This window comes from Mesoplodon bidens (genome assembly GCF_964165515.1).
Source record: "Mesoplodon bidens genome assembly, chromosome: 6".
In the NCBI taxonomy this organism is placed as follows: Eukaryota; Metazoa; Chordata; class Mammalia; order Artiodactyla; family Ziphiidae; genus Mesoplodon; species Mesoplodon bidens.
The window spans coordinates 82,212,155-82,232,395 of record NC_138162.1 but is presented as its reverse complement, the minus strand read 5'-3'; the positions used below and the strand labels follow the sequence as shown (position 1 = coordinate 82,232,395).

The window sequence follows — 20,241 nt, the reverse complement described above, 5'->3', positions numbered from 1 at the left end:
ACAAAGGACTGGAAGACGTCAGATTCAAAATAAAAATAAATTATGCTCCTCTCCCCATCCACCCACTGCCATGTGTGTGTGTGTGTGTGTGTGTGTGTGTGTGTGCGTGTGTGTGTGTAACTTAACTTGTCCCTAAGAAAGAAAGGAAGATTAAACATCCTTCATCTATTAATCCCAAATTCAAGTTCCAGCCCCTCCTCTGCTGCATAATCCTGGCAAAATATACAAATATATATTGTATATAAAAATATACACGATTGGGTCCAGTCTTGAAGTGGGGCTTCTTGGGCCCTGTGTTCTCACCAAAGCCACTTTGTAAGGGAGGAAAGTGATCTCCTAGGCCTTTTACCCATGCAACCACTCCTAAGAATGTACTATTCTACAAGACAAATTCCAGGGGCAGGATGATACTTACTTCAGAAATAGAGATCTCAGGGCCTGTGGTTTCTGGACAGAAGAGATCTGCCCTTCAAGTAAGATTAAGGTTGGAGAGTTCCTGATACTCTAATTGCAATGCTTTACTCATAGAAGATACTTGGTAAATATTTGTTAAAATTTAATGTGCAGGTGTGGTAACCTGTTTCCAAAGCTGTTCCTTTTACCTACATTCAGTAACATCTGGCATAGAGGGACCTGTTCTTATGTAATTATTCAAAGAATATGATTAAGGATGAGCATAAAATATTGAGATGACACCAAATGTATTATGAAGCTTTGAGCTTTCACTGCCTGGACAAGTGTTTGACTCCACAAACACCTGCAAAGCTGAGAGAAGAAGAAAGTAGCAAAACACAGCTGTCTGGGCCTGGCCAGAGCACCACTCTGCAAGTTATGTAACAGCTATTGTGTAATTGTGCATTTAATTCGAAACACATTTTTAAGAGAGAAAACAATTAGATTTTCCAAAAAGAATGAAATTGAGAGTGAGAGAAAGAAAGCAAGAGAGAGACAAAAGTGATGAAATAGCACAGAAGTTTCTATCTGGTCTTCAAGAGTGAAGCACAGGGAAGGCAAGGACCTTGGGGATGGTTCTCTTAGAATCTAGGGGCCTGCCTATGAGTCAAACCTGGCCTGCCTCCTGTTTTTGTAAATAAAATTGTATTGCAAAACACCCTACACCCCTTAAGGTATTGATTGCCTGTAGTTTGTTTCATGCAGGGTTGAGTAAGTTACAACAGAAACTATCGGGCCTAGAAAGTGGAAAACATTATCTCTTTACAGAAAAAGTTTGCTGACCCCCATCTTAGGTGAATAAAAGGCTAAGCTTGAGTGCCTGTGAGGAGTGACTACTCACTTAGAGAACCAAAACAGCCGATTCTCAAGCCCATCTGGGAATTCTCTTATGGAGAGGAGGGCAAGGAGAATAAATTGGAACGAGAGCCAGGGTTTTAGTGTCCGACTGGCCTGAAATGAAATTCAGGCCAGTGAAATTCTTGTACATATTAGATTTATGTTCATAAGCAAGCTACTTACTGCATGTCTGTAAAATGGGAAACCCAGTGAGGAAGGAAAGAGAGAGTAAGGCTTCTGCACCTGATTTGGAGTAACTACTCAATAAGCCTTAGCTTCCCTACTTAAATCTCATATTTGGGGGAGCTGGCATTTTTCACTGGAAAAAATAATTGTTGTTCTTAATTCTTAGTAACCAGTTAAGAGCATCCGAAGTTTTCCATCTTGTTCTGTTTTGCTAGAGTTTCAATAAAATAAACTATTGTACTTAAAATGGGAGTAGTACAGTTAAAAACTGTCCTTTTTGAAAGTTCCCAACTTGAAACATTAATTTCATTTTAAGAACTTGTATTACTTGGGAGTCCTGTTTAAATTCACTCTTGGTACAATTAATTGCCTGCATCAATGATTGATAAATACCAGCCAACTTCCAAAACCAGAGGTTACTTTCATTTTAAATGAGTTTTAGCAGACGATATTGCCGTATTGCTATTGTGGTGACCGTGTGACAGCACAGCCCGAGTTCTCTAAACAAATCCTGCTCACTTTTCTGTTCCCACATATAAAAGCTAATTTAGATAAAGGTAATTTAAATAAATTTAGAGCTCCTGAAATCCTAGTAGTTCTACTTACCAAGCACTGAAAATACATTTGATTGGTATGATTTTTTATAAGCTGACTTGGGGTAGGGTCTCTATAGAGGGCTTTTCTTCCACAAACAGCACCCTGCTTTTCTGAGACATGGACTGATTCTCTGACTGCACTGTCCTAAAGATACCTGGCCAGGGTCCTCGACTCACCAGCCTCTGCTGAGAACAAGTGCCCTTTGAGATTATTTTTCAATCCTCGAATTCTCTGATTCCAAGTCTGTCAGAGAACAGAAAGTTTCACAGCAGCATAAAAAGCATGAAAAGCCAAAAAAATAATAACTGGCCTTAGTGGCCAGAGCAGCTGTGCTTCATACCCTTATCACAGGTTTCGGCTTTGTAAATTAATTCGTCTGCAAATAGTGCCCTCTCTCCAGATGCAGCTTCAATGCTGTAGCACTGGTTTCTTAAGGATTTAAGTTTAAAGTCAAGGGCTTCCTGCCCTAGGTGTTACAAATAAGTAGTGTCGTTTTCTTTTTGCTCCCAGTTTGTTCATCCAATCATATCCCAGTATGCAAATAAACCTTAGCCCATGCAGATAAAAAGGAACAAATAAAGCCAAGTGCTCTATCAGAACCAAATCGCTGAGCCTGTCACCTGTGTTCCAGGAGCTGAAATGTCGTCCTCAGCCATACCAGATGTACCTGTCCCACTCACCAATTTGAAGTTTCAATATACTAAGGTTAGTACAACTTCTATTTGCTGCTTTGCCTCAGTTTTATAAAAACTACGTTTATTTAAAGCATAAAAGGTCAATTTGTAAGTAAACTTGTGTAAAGAGCCCTTTGCAAATATAAAAATAAAAGGCTTGCAAAATGCCAGTCTGGGTTTAGTGTCTTGATCAAATAATGAATTCTAAATTGTATCAGGCAACTTTTCATAAATTTATTTCTTAAAACATTTCTGAGTGAAAGGAATTCTCTTCGTTGTAAAAGGTTCTTGCGCCAGGATTCAGGGGACTTTACTAAGCAGTTCTATTAACTTTCAGCAGAGCCTAGCACGTGTGGTAAGAGAGGCAAATACTTACTAGAGAAACTTACTGGAAACAGACAAAAAAATGGGAATGTTTTTTAAAAAAGGAAAAAAAAAAGAGAGAGAGAGAGAGAAACAGAGCATAGTGAAGTAACATGATTTTTATATATGTCAAATGAGTGTCAAAATTGAAAGACCTCAGTCTGATAATTGGATGAAGAAAACTCCAGTTACAAAAAAAATTCATGGGACTTGCATTATTTAGCATATTTGGGGAAAGAAAGCATTCTTATTTATTTCTTCAGCCAAATTCGCTGCCATTGGAGCCAGTATGTAATTGTTAGCTGATAAATATTTACAGAAACAAGAGCAGGAGCCAGACCCAGATTTAAAAATCCACAGCTAGAGAGAAGGAGGAAATGGGTCCTATTTGAGTCGATCAGGAGTATCTCTGAACTTTGCCTGTTTCACACTGTTACATTCCTGCTTTCTAGTCAGAGCCTAGAACTCCCAGAAAAACAAATAAAACAAACAAAACCAACCTAACCAAAAGCATTTAAAAAGTGAGCTTGTGGTGTGATGCAGAAAGGAAGGTAAGAAAGGAACTATTCCCACTCAGGGAGAGCCATTTTCCTGTCTGAATTAACCAATGAAAAACCAAGAGCATTATACGTTAATGATAAAGTCCTGCTATTATTAAATTGTTTCCTTACTTGTGACCACGGATGCTTTTGAAATCCTAAAGTCTGTTACATTTTCATTTTCATAAGCATAACAAATGAGGAAGTTGTTCAGCTGACTGCCTATTTTCCATAGGAAAGTGTCTGAAGAGATCAGATTGTGCCTTTAACATGGTTGACCAACAGCTACAAAGTGTATTAAAGTATTATTTTCACAAGGTTTTATTAAAAGGGAAAATATTTTTTGTCGGTTTGATTTTATCCCAAATGGGAATATGAAAAATGCGATGACACTATACCCTCCCAAAATTTTGCACTTGGCTAAGTTATGCCCAAAAGATAAGAAGACTCCAGTTTTGCCAACTTTCTTAACTCTGTTTGTCATTCACAAGAAATTTCGATCCAAAGTAAGTACATTTAAAAATGCATTCATTTCATAAAGATCAAAACCATTGGCAATGATTAAATTATACCCTTACTATTATAGGAGTCTTTTTTTTTTTTTTCCCTATACTACCTGGGAAGATATTTTGGTAGTCTGCATGTCACTTTTTTTGAAAATCTGGTTTGCACAAGTTTGCAGTCTTCCTTATACGTGAATCTCCAGGGACATCTAGTCTGAAATATTCTTTCTACTGAATTAAGCTTCATTTAGTAGCTATTAATTAAACATGTGAGAAACAGTAGTAGACAAATGAGATGGTCCTTAAAATCTAACATACAAACCCAGATCTAGTGATTCTTTAACACATAGAGATGATTTTAAGATTAAAGTCTCCTGTTCACTTAAAAGTCATTACACAAGAACACCCTCTAGGGAAACTAACTGACCTTCGTGTTCAAAAGGAAGCAAGATTCCAAGAGCAGGAATTTACTCTTGCATATAAGAACTTTTCTGGGTAAAAATGCCCAGTGCAAGTCAGTGAATTTTGATTGCTCACACATCTTCTCTACAAATCTGTTCTGCTCAGATACCATTTTATTGTCTGATTTATTGGTTACAGCATTTTCACACTTGGGAGGACACCAGTTATGTATGTAATTAAATCTAAATGGGTGAGCTTTTTCAAATGCCTTTGCATTTTCTTTTTACTGTGCCTCACTGAAGAATTGTATTGGATTTGCACTTGCAAGAGGAGTTGGAAAATGATGGTTATTAACTAAGTTTCCTGGTTGCAAACCAAATAAGCAAGTATTTTATAGTGTCTGAGAAATTACCTTCTATAGCTAGCCCCTAAACTCTATTATTTTTCTCCCACTGTTTTAGTGTCCGTCTTTATTATCGCTAGAATATATTGGTCATTGGGGCAAGGCAGAGGGAAGAGACAAGCAAAATTGAGTAACCAAAAACTATTACAACTACAGGAGAAGAACTACACGCCCTCTCAAGCTTGAGACTGCCTCTCATCCAAACAAAAGGCATCGTTGTCTCTTATGATTTATTTTCTAGTACAGTCGGTTTAATTTTTTAAGGTGCGTAAAACAGAGATCAGAGTTTAAGAAATACTTTCTAAAATGATACCAAAGTTTTTAGAACTTAAAACCTCAATAACATCATTATAAATGCACATAAACTCAGATTTCATCTCTATTCTCATTTTCCCCCTTTCCAATTCTAAACAAACCCTACATCTGCCAACTCATCTGTTTTGCTGAGCTTTTAAATGATGAGGTTCTTTGGAAATTATGTGATCCTTGGGCAAACTACATTACCTCTCTCTGCCTTGGTTTCCTTACATGGAAAATAGGAATTCCTAAGGTGGAAAAAAGCATTAAATGAATTTAATGCATTCAAGGCACTTGAAATAGTGCTTGGCACATGGGAAGTGATCGATTAACATTAGCTATCCTAGTCCTATTTATTTTTCTGAATTCTGTCCAATTTTCCAGAGCCTTGTTTTACTCAGCTTTCCTAGACCTGTTTCCCACAAGTGTCCCTCTCATCTCATTCTCTTTTCCAAGGCTTTCTGTCACTCTTCCTTGCACAGTCATGCCCCACCTGACAGGACCGCATTGGAGTGAAGTTCCAGGGGTTGATCTGAGATCTCAGGGATCAAGAACTTTCTCTTACAGGATTTGGTAAATTTGTTTTCCATTCTCCCTTCATAACACTGTTTTCTACCTTAAAAGACAAATAGAAAATTCAAGAAGAAAGCTTTCTCAGACAGGATTCAAACCCCAAAATATTTAACTTGACTCTTAAATGTAACTCATTGAATAATGATTTATTCATGCTAGAAAAGATCTTCATCAGCTAATGACATTTCACACACACACACCCCACCACACACAGAGGAAATATCATAGTTAAGTTTCATTGTGTTTACTCTGTGCCAATGACTGTTTAAGTCCTTTAAATGATTTTATTTACTCCTTACAATAACCCTATGAGGACGTTACTATTCCTGTTTTGTAGATGAGGACACTGAAGAACAGAGTGGCTAAGTAACTTGGCTTAAGTTACACAGCTAGTAAATGACAAAGCTAGACTTGGAATGCTGGCAGTCTCAGCCCTCACACCAACAAGTGACTTGACTAAGACCAATATCACTACTTTGGGATATGGCGTTGCTGACATCCTATTCTATCTTTATTCTGTCTTTCATTTGTCCATTCCTGATTACTGGAGGGGACATGCCCATGAGCCTTTCCAGCTGTTGCTCTGCTGTTCCCAGGCCAACAGGAGGAAGTTTGCCACCAACTTAGAAAAGGAGGAGAACAATAAGAAAGGTTGGAAATAAACAGACTCTCTGCTTTGATTGAAAAGGCGGCCTTTGGGCTGGGAGAGACCATGATGCAGAGGACTTTGACATAGGTGTGCAATTTCTACGTGGACTGCGTTTCTTCAACCCATAGGGAATAATACATTTTGGTTAGAGGAGGAGATATTTTCCTGGATTTCTGGTATTACTGTTTAACCCATGTGGGTTAAAGATATATTTTTGATAAAGAAGAGTTATGAATCATTGAATACTATGTGCTAGGCACAATCTGAAGTGGTTTTTTCCCCCTACTATTATCTCCTTTTAAATTCTTACAACAAACAAATTCAGGCCACACGCAGTTCCAAATACTCCACTCTCTTCACTCATTTCTCCCTTTTTCCCTTCCTCTCTCCCATTTTACCTCCCTTTATTTAACAAATCATTGAATGACTGTTCTGTGCTAGGTCTTATGATATAAGAAAGCTAGTATGATGCTTGCCTCATGGAGCTTATATTCCTGCAGGGTGTGGGGTGGGAAGGAAGGAAGCAAGTAAGTCAATACTTTAATCACAAATTGTGGTAAATGCTAAAAAGAAGAAAACAAAGCTGAGACAATATGAGGGGAAGAGCTTACTTTGGATGAGGTATCAGGGAAGGGGGAACCTGAGGGATGCAGAGCATAAGGTGGCCATGGAAAGTGGGGAAACAAAGATTCCGAGGTAATAACACATGCAGGGACGTCTGCGGACAAGAGTTTGGTATATTCAAAGAACTATCAACAGGCAAACGTAGCTGGAATAAAGTGAGGAAGAGAGAGCATGGATGAGATAAGACTTGAGATGGAGGCTCCAGCCAGACTGCCTGATGGATTTCATTTGAGGGAAACCACTGAGGGGTGCTTAAAACAGGACAGGACTTATGTTGAAGACAAAGACGATTGTGCCGTGGCACTGCTTTCATTTGGGAAATCTTTTTAAGTCCCCTCTGACTGAAGCAATATTTTGTTTGCTTTTGGCTTGGAAGCAGTTGAACAAATAGCTGGATGGCTGCAAGGTGCAGTGGCTTAACAAGATAAACCCGGCTTCAATTTCTAGCTCTTCTACTTATTTAATGATATGACCTTGGCCAAGCTTCTAATCTCCTTGAGTTTCAGTTCCCTTGTCTGTAAATTGGGAATAATAATGACTACCTTGGAAAGTGGCTGTGAGAATTAAGTGAGGTAATTTGTGGAAAGTGCCCAGCACTTATTAGCTCCTTGGTCCAGGCTCTCTTTAACCCTCTCCTTCCCAAGATGACTCCTAGAATTCTAAAAATTTTCAGTTGCCAATGTAAGTGGAACAAATACTTGCACTGCTTGTCAAAGTTCAAAACTACTTTCATCTGCTGGTCTCATTTGAAGTTCATAATTAACCACCGGAAAGGAACTAGGGAAGATGTTACTTGTGACCCATTTTAGAGCTGAGGGACCTGAGCTCAGCTTAAGTGACTTGCCCAAGGTCACACAGTTTTTAAGAGGCAAGCACAGAATGAACTGGATTCTGAATCTTATTTCAGATCTGACTCTTTTCCACATGACTTCATATTTTTCCTAAATACTAAAAATAGTATTTGAATCTCACTGGATCATCTCTAACAAATGCTTTTGCACCTGTTATTTAATTTGTATCATTCATTCCTTTATCTGATAGAGAGAATGGAAATTTGGATGATAAGAGAGATGATTTGGACACTAGATCCCTAAACACGTGGACTAATAGAAAGAAGATACTCTAGAGCAGTATATCTCAAATTTGATTGTGTAAGTGCCTCACTTAGAGACCATGTTGAAATGCAGATTTGATGCTGTAGGTATGAGGTGAGGTATAGAATTCTGCATCTCTAACAGACTTAAAGGTTTTGCTGATGCTACTCAAAGCATGGTCCATTGACCAGCAGCAACTGTCTAAAAGTTTTGGGTCAGCCTTATAACTTACCTACAGTGATCACCATCTAATTACTTAGGGACTTGACTTCCTATCTCTCCCAGAAACTCACTCACACCCAGCCAGGTCAGAAGCACTTACTTTCTCTTTCAGTGCCTGAATCCAGTAAGAACTATATCATGGCCACAAACCAGTGATGAAACCAACTATTGATTTTGATCCTGGGAGATAAACATTCTCTAAGAATGCAATATTTTAGCTTATCTCTGAAGACAGTGTCTTGGCCAATTGTTTTGTTCTGTGGCACCTTCTTGGCTTCAAGAAAACCTAATCAACAAAATCCTAAAGTCAATAGTACACCCTAAAAGAGGGTGTTATTCCCATTTCATGAGGACTCTCAGGACTACAGGTGTTCACATGATTTCTTTAAACTGGACTTCACCTAATGGATTTGTCATTAACTACTTCTCAGACCAAGGGGGCAGGGTGAGAAAAACTCTCTTGAAGAGTATGGGAAACAACCCATTTGAAGAGCAACCCAAAGTTAGATTAGTGCCTCTGAAATGGCATGGGTAATCTATGGGAGGATATAATCCAGATCAGCCAAAAAGAACCCTCATGGGAATACAGGCATTGATAAAATGGCCATAAACCTGTCTCAGAGTAGCAATTAGATGGTTTGGGGGGAGTGGTGGTGGTGGTGGTTTGTGTTTTCATAATGCTATTATAATTGTGGTCAAACCCATTACACATTTACCAGATTTAAGTGGCAACATAGAGCCATGTTCAAAAGAACAGGAGCAATAATTGCTTCATAATCAAACATTTAATTAAGAGCCACTGCTAATCTACAAATCAGAAAAGTAAATATTTGTGTAAACTGGATTTCATCACACTGATTTATTTGGAGTATACACACGTGCATATGTATGTGTGTGTGTGTGTGTGTGTGTGTCTGTCAAAAGTTCCCACAAACACTGGCATTGCTTGCAAGGTATAGAGTGTTGCTAATATTTGATTTCTGATGTTATCTCTACCTGATGCCTTTATTGTAATGTTGGAATTATTAATGTATATTTCTTGGCTGGGGGTCTGCACAAACAGCACAGTTCTCAAAATTTTGCCTGAACAGATACCTCCCTCACCCAGACCCCATTAACTGACTATTTCCACTGCTCTCCCAATACTTTTTCAGAAGTCAAAGGAATGCAAATATCAAACAACTGAATTATGCTCTCCATTTGGCACTTTGTTCAGAAGGAAGAAGGCTTATATGCGAGCAATTATCTTATTGGGTCTTGATAATTGTTAAATATTAAATACATACAGAACTTTCTAGTGCTTCTGCATCTTACCTCTTTGATATAGGGTATATATGATGTATGGAAATTATCGACCAGTGTTTTTGTCATTTATGGGACAATATGAAGTTGTGGCTCAAAACAGAAATGCTTTAGCATCTTTTCTTTTCCCCTAATTGAATTGAAAAGGCTGAAAGGTTTTTCAAAGAACAAGAAAGAATATACACTCATGTTACTGAACTCAGACTGTAATATAAAACAGAAATGAAAGGAAAATTTTATTTCTCCTACTTTTCTTTTGGTCACCCCCTCATTTTGTTTTCATTCTTTTGACTGCAGTTAAGTATTTTCTTCCCATCTGTTATTTCCTCCTTCATTTCCTTTTAGACATTTTTACTTTGAGTCTCAACATTTTGCTTTGCAGCCTCAGGTTTGGATTAAAAGTAGTTGCTAGAGACCTAGCTTTGATTCTTTTAAATGTTTAACACCTGACTTTTGTTCAGTCTCTCTCTCTTATTATTGAACCCCCATCTTGTTCTTTCTCCCTGCCCCCACTCCCCACCCTCAGGGTCTGTGGTGCTTTTTAGGTTCCTAATGTTGAGAAAAATTTACACATTTACAGCATCCATCACTTCCTATACGTTTACAACAGTACCCATCACTTCACATGCCCGAGACCAGGCTCTCAGGTTTGGAATTTCACACAGGTGACATAAAATGGAGAATCTCATCAAACTTCCTCACTCTTGGCATGACTTAAAAGAAATTCTTTCTACGTTGAAAATGTGAAATCTGTTAAAATCTCTCTGCCACCAAGAAAGCATTGGCTTCTCTTACAGCATCTGGAGCCGCTGGCCAGGTTGTAGTCCTACAGAGATAATGTGAATTTAGGGCTCCCCGAGGGACTGTTAGAGGGTGCCAACACGTTCCAAAAATCTCATATCAGCAGATAAGGCTAATAGGTTTTATTTGCCTATTAGTCAAACCTAACTTGATCTAAGCCAGACATATTTTGAAGAAAGCGCTTATTTATTTAGAATTGTAGCTTTATACTAAACACACTAAGATATAATAACTTTTCCTCAGGAAAGCCTTTTTTTCCTTCAAAATTACGATTTATTGTTGGATACTAAACTACATTCAGGAAACAGCCACTTTTTTTTTATCAAAGGTCATGTAATGCATCTCTTACAATCTGACATATCTAAAATTTAAAGAGTAAAAATCAATTTTTAAGTTGCTTCAACATTTCCATTGATTGTTTCCCCAAATAAGAAGCACTTGAAGTTTAAGAGTATGAATAGGCATCTATAATTTCCCATCAATATTGTGAACTTTGAGTCTACTGCACATATATATTATTCAAAAGTATCCTGAGTCCAAAATTCATAATTAGAATATAGTTAACATAATGGTTAAATAGGATCCAATAATTTTTTTTTACTTTTACAGCACGATCCTTTCCCCCCTAAACTTGCTAAAGGCAAATAGCAAATGGAAAATAAGGTTGTAACCATGATAGATCATTTCAACAGGCCTCAAACAGGTTTCATAATCATTATAATAAACATTCATTAACCTACACATCTCCATATAACCATTTTATATAACTACAGGAAGGATGGTTATTCAAAAACATTCAGTCACACAGTTAGCTGGAAGGCAAATATAAACCCAATAAAATTAAAACAGAAAAAAAGATGATTAAGACAGTCCCTATCAATAACTTCTCCACAGCTCAGGGGAAGAAAAAGATGGTACAATGCTTGCCTCTCATCTCATTATCTGTGCTGAGTTTTGTTTTTACGCTGCAAGGCCGCTGTTTGGGGGAGAATGTGTATCATTCATAATTTGCAGACTATACTGCTATGTCATTCTCCTCTAAAGCCTTAAGACGTCATGCCTGGAATGTTAGAATGGTCTCCAGGCAAATCCCCTGGACTGTTTGTGCTCCTCAAATCCATTTTGGGTACATTAAAATCAATATTCCTAAAACATCCATGTGATCCTGTCACTCCTTTATGACATCCAGAATAGAGTCACTCAGGTATCAAGATCCACCATAAACTGGCTTCATTTTCACTGCTGGAACTTATCTAAGACTTGTTTGCACTGGAACTCTCTGCTTGGGGCTGATCTCTCTACTGTGTTCCAAACACCCCAAGAGGGTTCCCTCCTTCTGCTCCCTGTTTTCCTTTTTTTCTACCAATCCTATCTTCCAAATTGCATTCTTCCAGCCCATGGTCCTCTCTTCCATGAGTTTCACTCTGCAATTTACTGACCAAAGCACTGCTTGGGTCATTGTACTCTACAATCTTTCATTCTTTACTGGCTGATCTTGATATAAATATACTCTCCTCTTAGATCATAAACCACTTGGAAGCAGGGGCCATAGCTCACTCATCTTCCATGTTTCCATATGACCTTACAGAGTATTTCTCAGCTATCTACACATTATTTGACAAACACTTTTCTGATAAAAGAAAAGTGACCATTTGGGATTATGTGAGTATAAGCACAAGTTCACTGTGTTTTCCTTTATTAAATGTTAAAACTGAATGCAGAGTAGTTGCTGGTAATTTGGGATCATCTACAACTGATCTCTTCAGTTGCCTGGAGGCTGACAGATAAATTTGTGTTCTTACTTTAATGCTCATTTACAAAATATTCACTGGCTTTAATCTGAAAGGGGAGTTTTATGTACAGTTTAAATGCAAGAGCCTGATAATAAAAATAGGTGGTACATACATATTGTAATGGTTCTTTCACCAAAAGAGATTGTATGAAGGGATTAAAATAAGTTATAATATGTTGAGAGTGTATTATTGAAAAGTTGAAACCACAAATTATCAGGGTGAGAGGACTTAGGTGGGAGCTGGAAAGCTTCACCACAGGCCTATCAAAATATAATATATTCTGTCTCTTCTTTTTTATGAGAGTTTTGGTGAAACTATACTGTGGAAGGGTGGAATTCTGGGCATATCTCTGACAGGGTGAGACTTTGTGCTCCCTTAGTTTAGAGGTATAAAGTTGGAGGAGGGGATACTATCTTTAGGGCAGAGAAGAGGCAGAATTAGACAGCTGTGAGTGAATCTGAATCAAGTTTTGCAAGGCTGGCTCGAGGATCTAGAGCAAGTACCATGATGTCTTTAGTTTTCTGTTTATAATTTGATGAGCTGCTATGTAGACAGCTAGCTTTAATTCAAAACAGAACATAATAAGTAATTTAATAGTAGGATATTAAAATGCTATGTTAGGAAAGAGAAAAAAAGAGGTTAAATCCAATCGGACAGACCAGTGAAATCTTCATGAGGAAATGACATTTCAAAAGAGTTTGAAGTATGAGGAGAAGAAAAATAGTGAAACTCCAGTCTGAGGAACAGCATGAATCAAGGTTTGGAGGAGAAAAAAATGCATGGTATTTGAGACAGTAGAATGAGGCTGAAATAAAGGGTAAATTGAGGAAAGAGTGGGATAAAAGGTTAGAAAAGGACAATGGGGCCAAACCATAAGACACCTCAAATGCCATGCTCAGTAGTTTGAGAATGGAGAACCACCTAAGTGTTCTGAGGAGGGGACAAAATTTGAACTGGCCTGGCTTAGGAAGGTTATGTTAACAGGGTAAAAATTAAATTTCAATTAGGCAGAGGTGGGGGCAGGGAGAACAGGGGAAAGCTTTATTTATGATAGTATAAAACACAGTGATACAAAAGGATGAGTAGGGATTTTGTGTGCCATTAACAGAAGAGGGAAAGTGTGTGTGCATGTGAGAGAGAGAGAGAATGCAAGAGCAAGTTTTAGAACCTTAGTTTGAGGTGAGAGCAGCATAAAGCTAGAGATGACAGTGAGCTGAACTTGGAACGCTTAGATTGAGGTGCTTCCCAGCGATCCCATGCGGGGAAAAATAAGAGGTAAAGGCTAAAGACGCATGAAAGAGAATACTCTTTAATTACAGGATTCCATAAAATGTGTTTTTGATAGCTAGAATGCTGATTCACTCCAAGAGACGTTGAGCAAGTCAGTAGTTTTAATCTGAATTTATCTTTCTTCAAGTTGAACTAAGATGCCAATTTTTTTTTTTTTGGAGGCTAATAGGAGTTTTATGCTCTTCATCTGTATTCCATTACCCTATCAGAGAAACAAGGATTTTCTTGATACCTCTATCTTTCTCAAACCTCCATATATGTGTCTTTGGACATCTAGTCTCTTTATCTGAACTGCTTTGCACCCCTCCCCCTTTATTTATTCACGCCCACATCTTTTTCCTGTCAGTTCCAGGGTAGCACCACAATTCTTTTGAACGCCTCCAAATACATAGGTTATATTGGCAGGAACAGGCAAAGAAGGAGACTTATCTTTCCCCTTGTTTTTTAGCAAATCAAAATATCAGAGTGTACTCATGTGCAGAATATTATAGATCTTACCCATACGTAGCTACTGGATTCTAGGTTCTTTGATTCAATTTTAAGTTATTTATTTAAGGGTTCTTTACTGAGGTTAAGGTCACTTGAGGACTGGGATTGTTGCACACCTTGGACACTTTGGCTGGGAATTTTTTATTATGAGGATAAACCAGAAAAACAGACAAACATAACTTTATTCATCACATAAGTAGTATTTCTTAATTTGGCCTCATCAAATGTTTTTATTCTATGAAAAGATGAGTATCAAAGCTCTATTAATTTCCATAATGAAATGCAAATTCAGGGCTGCAAAAGTTGAAACTCAGACTCTTTAAATGATGACATACTAACACTTCTTAATATTCTTATTTTTTTTATTGTGTACAAAAAACAAAATTCCATTATTTTCTAGACCCTTCTGTTTCTTTAGATGCAGGTCTCTTTCTCATAGATAGCACTAAGAAATCTAGTACCTGATTTCAAATGAGGACAAATAATTTATTAGATAATCTTTTAAAAAGGAGAATGAAACCCTTATGCCTTTAAAAAGTCGATGAAAAAATGTCACTAGCCAATTTTTTTCTAAGCAATCTTCTTTTAAAATCCTCCCTCAGGCTACTTTCAAGACAGTAAAATAAAGGATCAGAAAATAGTCACTTATGATACCAAATCACCAGTAGCCCAAAATGAGCATGTTCAGAATCTGAAGTAGAAAACAGACAGTGATTCATACAGATCAAGCCCACTCAAGCCTTCGCTCTTATCTCAAATTTATGGCTATTTCAGATAACAGCATCTTTTTCTAGATTGTCTTCTCCAGTCTGTATTTTCTATTCTTTAAGTGACCTCGTATCTTAGTGAAATGTTAAAGTATTACCTTATCTTAGTGTGTGTATGTGTGCATGCGTGTGTGTGTATCTGTGAATGTGTGTGTAAAATGTCTTAAACAGCTAAAATATTCTTGGAGGGGGCAGGCAGGTGAGGTTGTAATATTGGCTTCACCTATGCATTCTGTAATGCTTTAGTTTAAGTTTATAAAGAGTTTCCGAAATTTGCTGCATATTTAAATGCCTTTTTAAAAAATAGATCTTTATTGGAGTATAATTGCTTCATAATACCATGTTAGTTTCTATTGCACAAAAAAGTGAACCAGCCATATGCATACACATGTCCCCATTTCCCTCCCCCTTGAGCTTCCCTCTCATCCTCCCTATGCCACCCCTTTAGGTCATCGCAAAGCACCGAGCTGATCTCCCTGTGCTATGCTGCTGCCTCCCACCAGCCAACTATTTTCCATTCGGTCGTGTATATATGTCGATGCTACTCTCACTTCACTGCCGCTTCACCCTCCCACCCCATGTCCTCAAGTCCATTCTCTATGTCTACCTCTTTATTCCTGCCCTGCAACTAAGTTCATCAGTACCATTTTTTTTTTTTTTTAGATTCCATGTATATGTGTTAGCACATGGTATTTGTTTTTTTCTTTCTGACTTATTTCACTCTGCATGAGAGACTCTAGGTCCATCCACCTCACTACAAATAACTCAATTTTGTTTCTTGTTATGGCTAAGTAATACTCCATTGTATATATGTGCCACATCTTCTTTATCCATTCATCTGTTGATGGACACTTAGGTTGGTTCCATGTCATGGCTATTGTAAAGAGTGCTGCAGTGAACATTGTGGTGCATGTCTCTTTTTGAATTATGGTTTCCTCAGGGTATATGCCCAGTGGTGGGGTGCTGGGTCATATGGTAGTTCTATTTTTAGTTTTTTAAGGAACCTCCATACTGTTCTCCATAGTGGCTGTATCAATTTACATTCCCACCAACAGTGTAGGAGGGTTCCCTTTTCACCACACCCTTTCCAGTATTTATTGTTCCTAGGTTTTTTGATAATGGCCATTCTGACTGGCATGAGGTGATACCTCATTGTAGTTTTGATTTGCATTTCTCTAATGATTAGTGATGTTGAGCATTTTTTCATGTGCCTCTTGGCCATCTGTATCTTCCTTGGTCAAATGTCTGTTTAGGTCTTCCACCCATTTTTGGATTGGGTTGTTTGTCTTTTTGATATTGAGCTCCATGAGCCGTTTGTGTATTTTGGAGATTAATCCTTTGTCTGTTGATTCATTTGCAAATATTTTCTCCCATTCTGAGGGTTGTCTTTTCATCTTGTTTATGGTTTCCTTTGCTGTGCAAAGGCTTTTAAGTCCCATTTGTTTTTTTTTGTTTGTTTGTTTGTTTGTTTTCTGTCACTCTAGGAGGTGGGTCAAAAAAGATCTTGCTGTGGTTTATGTCAAAGAGGGTTTTCCCTATGTTTTCCTCTAAAAGTTTTATAGTGTCTGTTTTACATTTGAGTCTTTAATCCATTTGGAGTTTATTTTTGTGTATGGTGTTAGGGAGTGTTCTAATTTCATTCTTTTACATGTAGCTGTCCAGTTTTCCCAGCACCACTTATTGAAGAGGCTGTCTTTTCTCCACTGTATGTTCTTGCCTCCTTTGTTGTAAATTAGGTGCCTGTATGTGCGTGGGTTTATCTCTGGGCATTCTATTCTGTACTATTGACCTATATTTCTGTTTTTGTGCCAGTACCATACTGTCCTGATTACTGTAGCTTTGTGGTATAATTTGAAGTCAGGGAGGCTGATTCCTCCAACTCTGTTTTTCTTTCTCAAGATTGCTTTGGCTATTCGGGGTCTTTTGTGTTTCCATACGAATTGTAAGATTTTTTGTTCTAATTCTGTGGAGAATGCCACTGGTAGTTTGATAGGGATTGCATTGAATCTGTAGATTGCTTTGGGTAGTATACACATTTTCACAGTGTTGATTCTTCCAATCCAAGAACATGGTATATTTCTCCATCTGTTTATGTCATCTTTGATTTCTTTCATCAGTGTTTTATAGTTTTCTGAGTACAAGTCTTTCGCCTCCTTAGGTAGGTTTATTCCTACGTATTTTATTCTTTTTGTTGCAATGGTAAATGGGAATGTTTACTTAATTTCTATTTCTGAGTTTTTGCTGCTGGTATATAGGAAAGCCAGAGATTTCTGTGCATTAATTTTGTATCCCACAACCTTACCAAATTCATTCATTAGTTCTAGTAGTTTTCTGGTGGCGCGTTTAGGATTTTCTATGTATAGTATCATGTCTCCTGCAAACAGTGAAAACTTTACTTCTTCTTTTCCAATTTGTATTCCTTTTATTTCTTTTTCTTCTCTGATTGCCATGGCTAGGACTTCCCAAACCTTGTTGAATAAGAGTGGTAAGAGTGGACATACCTGTCTTATTCCTGATCTTAGTGGAAATGCTTTTAGTTTTTCACCATTGAGTATGATGCTTGCTGTGGGTTTGTCATATATGGCCTTTATTATGTTGAGGTAGTTTTCCTCTATGCCCACTATCTGGAGAGTTTTTATCATAAATGGGTGTTGAATTTTGTCAAAAGCTTTTTCTGCATCTATTGAGATGATCATATGATTTTTATTCTGCAGTTTGTTAATATGGTGTATCACACTGATTTGCATACATTGACAAATCCGTGCACCCCTGGGATAAATCCCACTTGATCATGGTGTATGATCCTTTTACTGTGTTTTTGGATTCTGTTTGCTAGTATTTTGTTGAGGATTTTTGCATCTATGTTCATCAGTGATATTGGCCTGCAGTTTTCTTTCTTTGTGACATCTTTGTCTGGTTTTGGTATCAGGGTGATGGTGGCTTTGTAGAATGCATTTGGGAGTGTTTCTCCCTCTGCAATTTGTTTGGAAGAGTTTGAGAAGGATCGGTGTTAGCTTTTCTCTAAGTGTTTGACAGAATTCGCCTGTGAAGCCATCTGGTCCTAGACTTTTGTTTGTTGGAAGATTTTAAATTATGGTCTCAATTTCATTACTTGTGATAGGTTGTTTATATTTTCTAATTCTTCCTGGTTCTGTCTTGGAAAATTGTACCTTTCCAAGAATTTGTCCATTTCTTTGTGGTTCTCCATTTTATTGGCATATAATTGTAGGTAGTAGTCTCTTATAAGCCTTCGTATTTCTGCAGTGCCAGTTGTGATTTCTCCTTTTTCATTTCTAATTTTAGTGATTTGCGTCCTCTCCCTTTTCTTCTTGATGAGTCTGGCTAAGGGTTTATCAATTTTGTTTATCTTCTCAAAGAACCAGCTTTTAGTTTTATTGATCTTTGTTACTGTTTTCTTCGTTTCTATTTCATTTATTTCTGCTCTGATCTTTATGATTTCTCTGATCTTTATGATTTCTTTCCTTCTACTGACTTTGGGTTCTCTTTTTTCTTCTTTCTCTAGTGATTTAAATGTAGCATTAGACTGAGATTTTTCTTGTTTCTTGAGGTGAGATTGAATTGCTGTAAACTTCCCTCTTAGAACTGCCTTTGCTTCATCCCATAGGTTTTGGGTCTTCCTGTTTTTGTTGTCATTTGTTTCTATGTATTTCTTTGTTTCTTCTTTGATTTCTTCAGAGATCTCTTGATTATTTAGTAGCACACTGTTTAGCCTCCATGTATTTTTGTTTCTTACCGTTTTTTCCCTGTAATTGATTTCCAATCTCATAGCACTGTGGTCAGAATAGATGTTTGATACAATTTCAATTTTCTTAAATTTTCCGAGGCTTGATTTGTGACCCAAGATGTGATGTATCCTGGAGAATGTTTGTGTGCACTTGAGAAGAAAGAGTATTCTGTCACTTTTGGGTGGAATGTTCTATAAATATCAGATCTATCTGGTCTTGTGTCATTTAAAGCTTGTGTTTCCTTATTTATTTTCTGTTTGGATGATCTGTCCACTGGTGTAATTGGGGTGTTAAAGTCCCCTACTATTATTGTGTTACTGTTGATTTCTCCTTTCATGGTTGTTAGCATTTTATGTATTGAATTTCTCCTACGTTGGGTGCATAAACATTTATAATTGTTATATCTTCTTCTTGGATTGATCCTTTGATCATTATGTAGTGTCCCTCCTTACCTCTTGTAACAGTCTTTATTTTAAAGTCTATTTTATCTGATATGAGTATTGCTACTCCAGCTTTCTTTTGATTTCCATTTGCATTGAATATCTTTTTCCATCCCCTCACTTTCAGTCTGTATGTGTCCCTAGGTCTGAAGTGGGTCTCTTGTAGACAGCATATAGATGGGTCTTGTTTTTGTATCCATTCAGTGAGCCTGTGTCTTTTGGTTGGAGCATTTAATCCATTTACATTCAAGGTTATTACTGATATGTATGTTCCTATTACCATTTTCTTACTTGTTTTGGGGTTTTGTGGGTCTTGTTCTTCTCTTGTGTTTACTGCTTAGAGAAGTTTCTTTAGCATTTGTTGTAAAGCTGGTTTGGTGTTGCTGAATTCTCTTAGCTTTTGCTTGTCTGAAAAGCTTTTAACTTCTCCATTGAATCTGAATGACATCCTTGCTGGGTAATCTTGGTTGTAGGTTTTTCACTTTCATCACTTTAAGTATATCCTGCCACTCCCTTCTGGCCTGCAGAGTTTCCACTGAAAAAATCAGCTGATAACCTCATGGGGATTCCCTTGTATGTTATTTTTTGGTTTTCCCTTGCTGCTTTTAATATTTTTTCTTTGAATTTAATTTTTGTTAGTTTGATTAATATGTGTCTTGGTGTGTTTTTCCTAGGGTTTATCCTGTATGGGACTCTCCGTGCTTCCTGGACTTGGGTGACTATTTCCTTTCCCATGTTAGGGAATTTTTCCACTATAATCTCTTCAAATATTTTCTCAGACCCTTTCTTTTTCTCTTCTTCTTCTGGGACCCCTATAATTCAAATGTTGGTGCATTTAATGTTGTCCCAGAGGTCTCTGAGATTGTCTTCAATTCTTTTCATTCTTTTTTCTTTATTCTGCTCCTTGGCAGTTATTTCCACCATTTTGTCTTTCTGCTCACTTATTCATTCTTCTGCCTCAGTTATTCTGTTATTGGTTCCTTCTAGTGTATTTTTCATTTCAGGTATTGTGTTGTTCATCTCTGTTTGTTTGTTCTTTAATTCTTCTAGATCTTTGTTAAACATTTCTTTTATTTTCTCAATCCATGCTTCCATTCTATTTCCGAGATTCTGAATCACCTTTACTATCATTACTCTGAATTCTTTTTCAGGTAGGTTGCCTCTTTCCTCTTTATTTATTTGTCTTGTAGGTTTTCA

The 20,241-nt window shown here is 37.3% G+C and overlaps 1 protein-coding gene across 1 annotated transcript in view; it reads left to right on the top strand.

Moving 5' to 3' along the window:
* Positions 1 to 2,680: 2,680 nt before the first annotated feature.
* The window catches only part of ALDH1A1 (aldehyde dehydrogenase 1 family member A1), a 55,154-nt gene continuing 37,593 nt past the window's right edge, over positions 2,681 to 20,241 (top strand). The window contains exon 1 of the mRNA XM_081237694.1: positions 2,681 to 2,778. Coding sequence (XP_081093820.1) covers positions 2,713 to 2,778 — 66 coding nt within the window. The 5' untranslated portion in view covers positions 2,681 to 2,712. The remainder of the gene's footprint in view (positions 2,779 to 20,241) is intronic.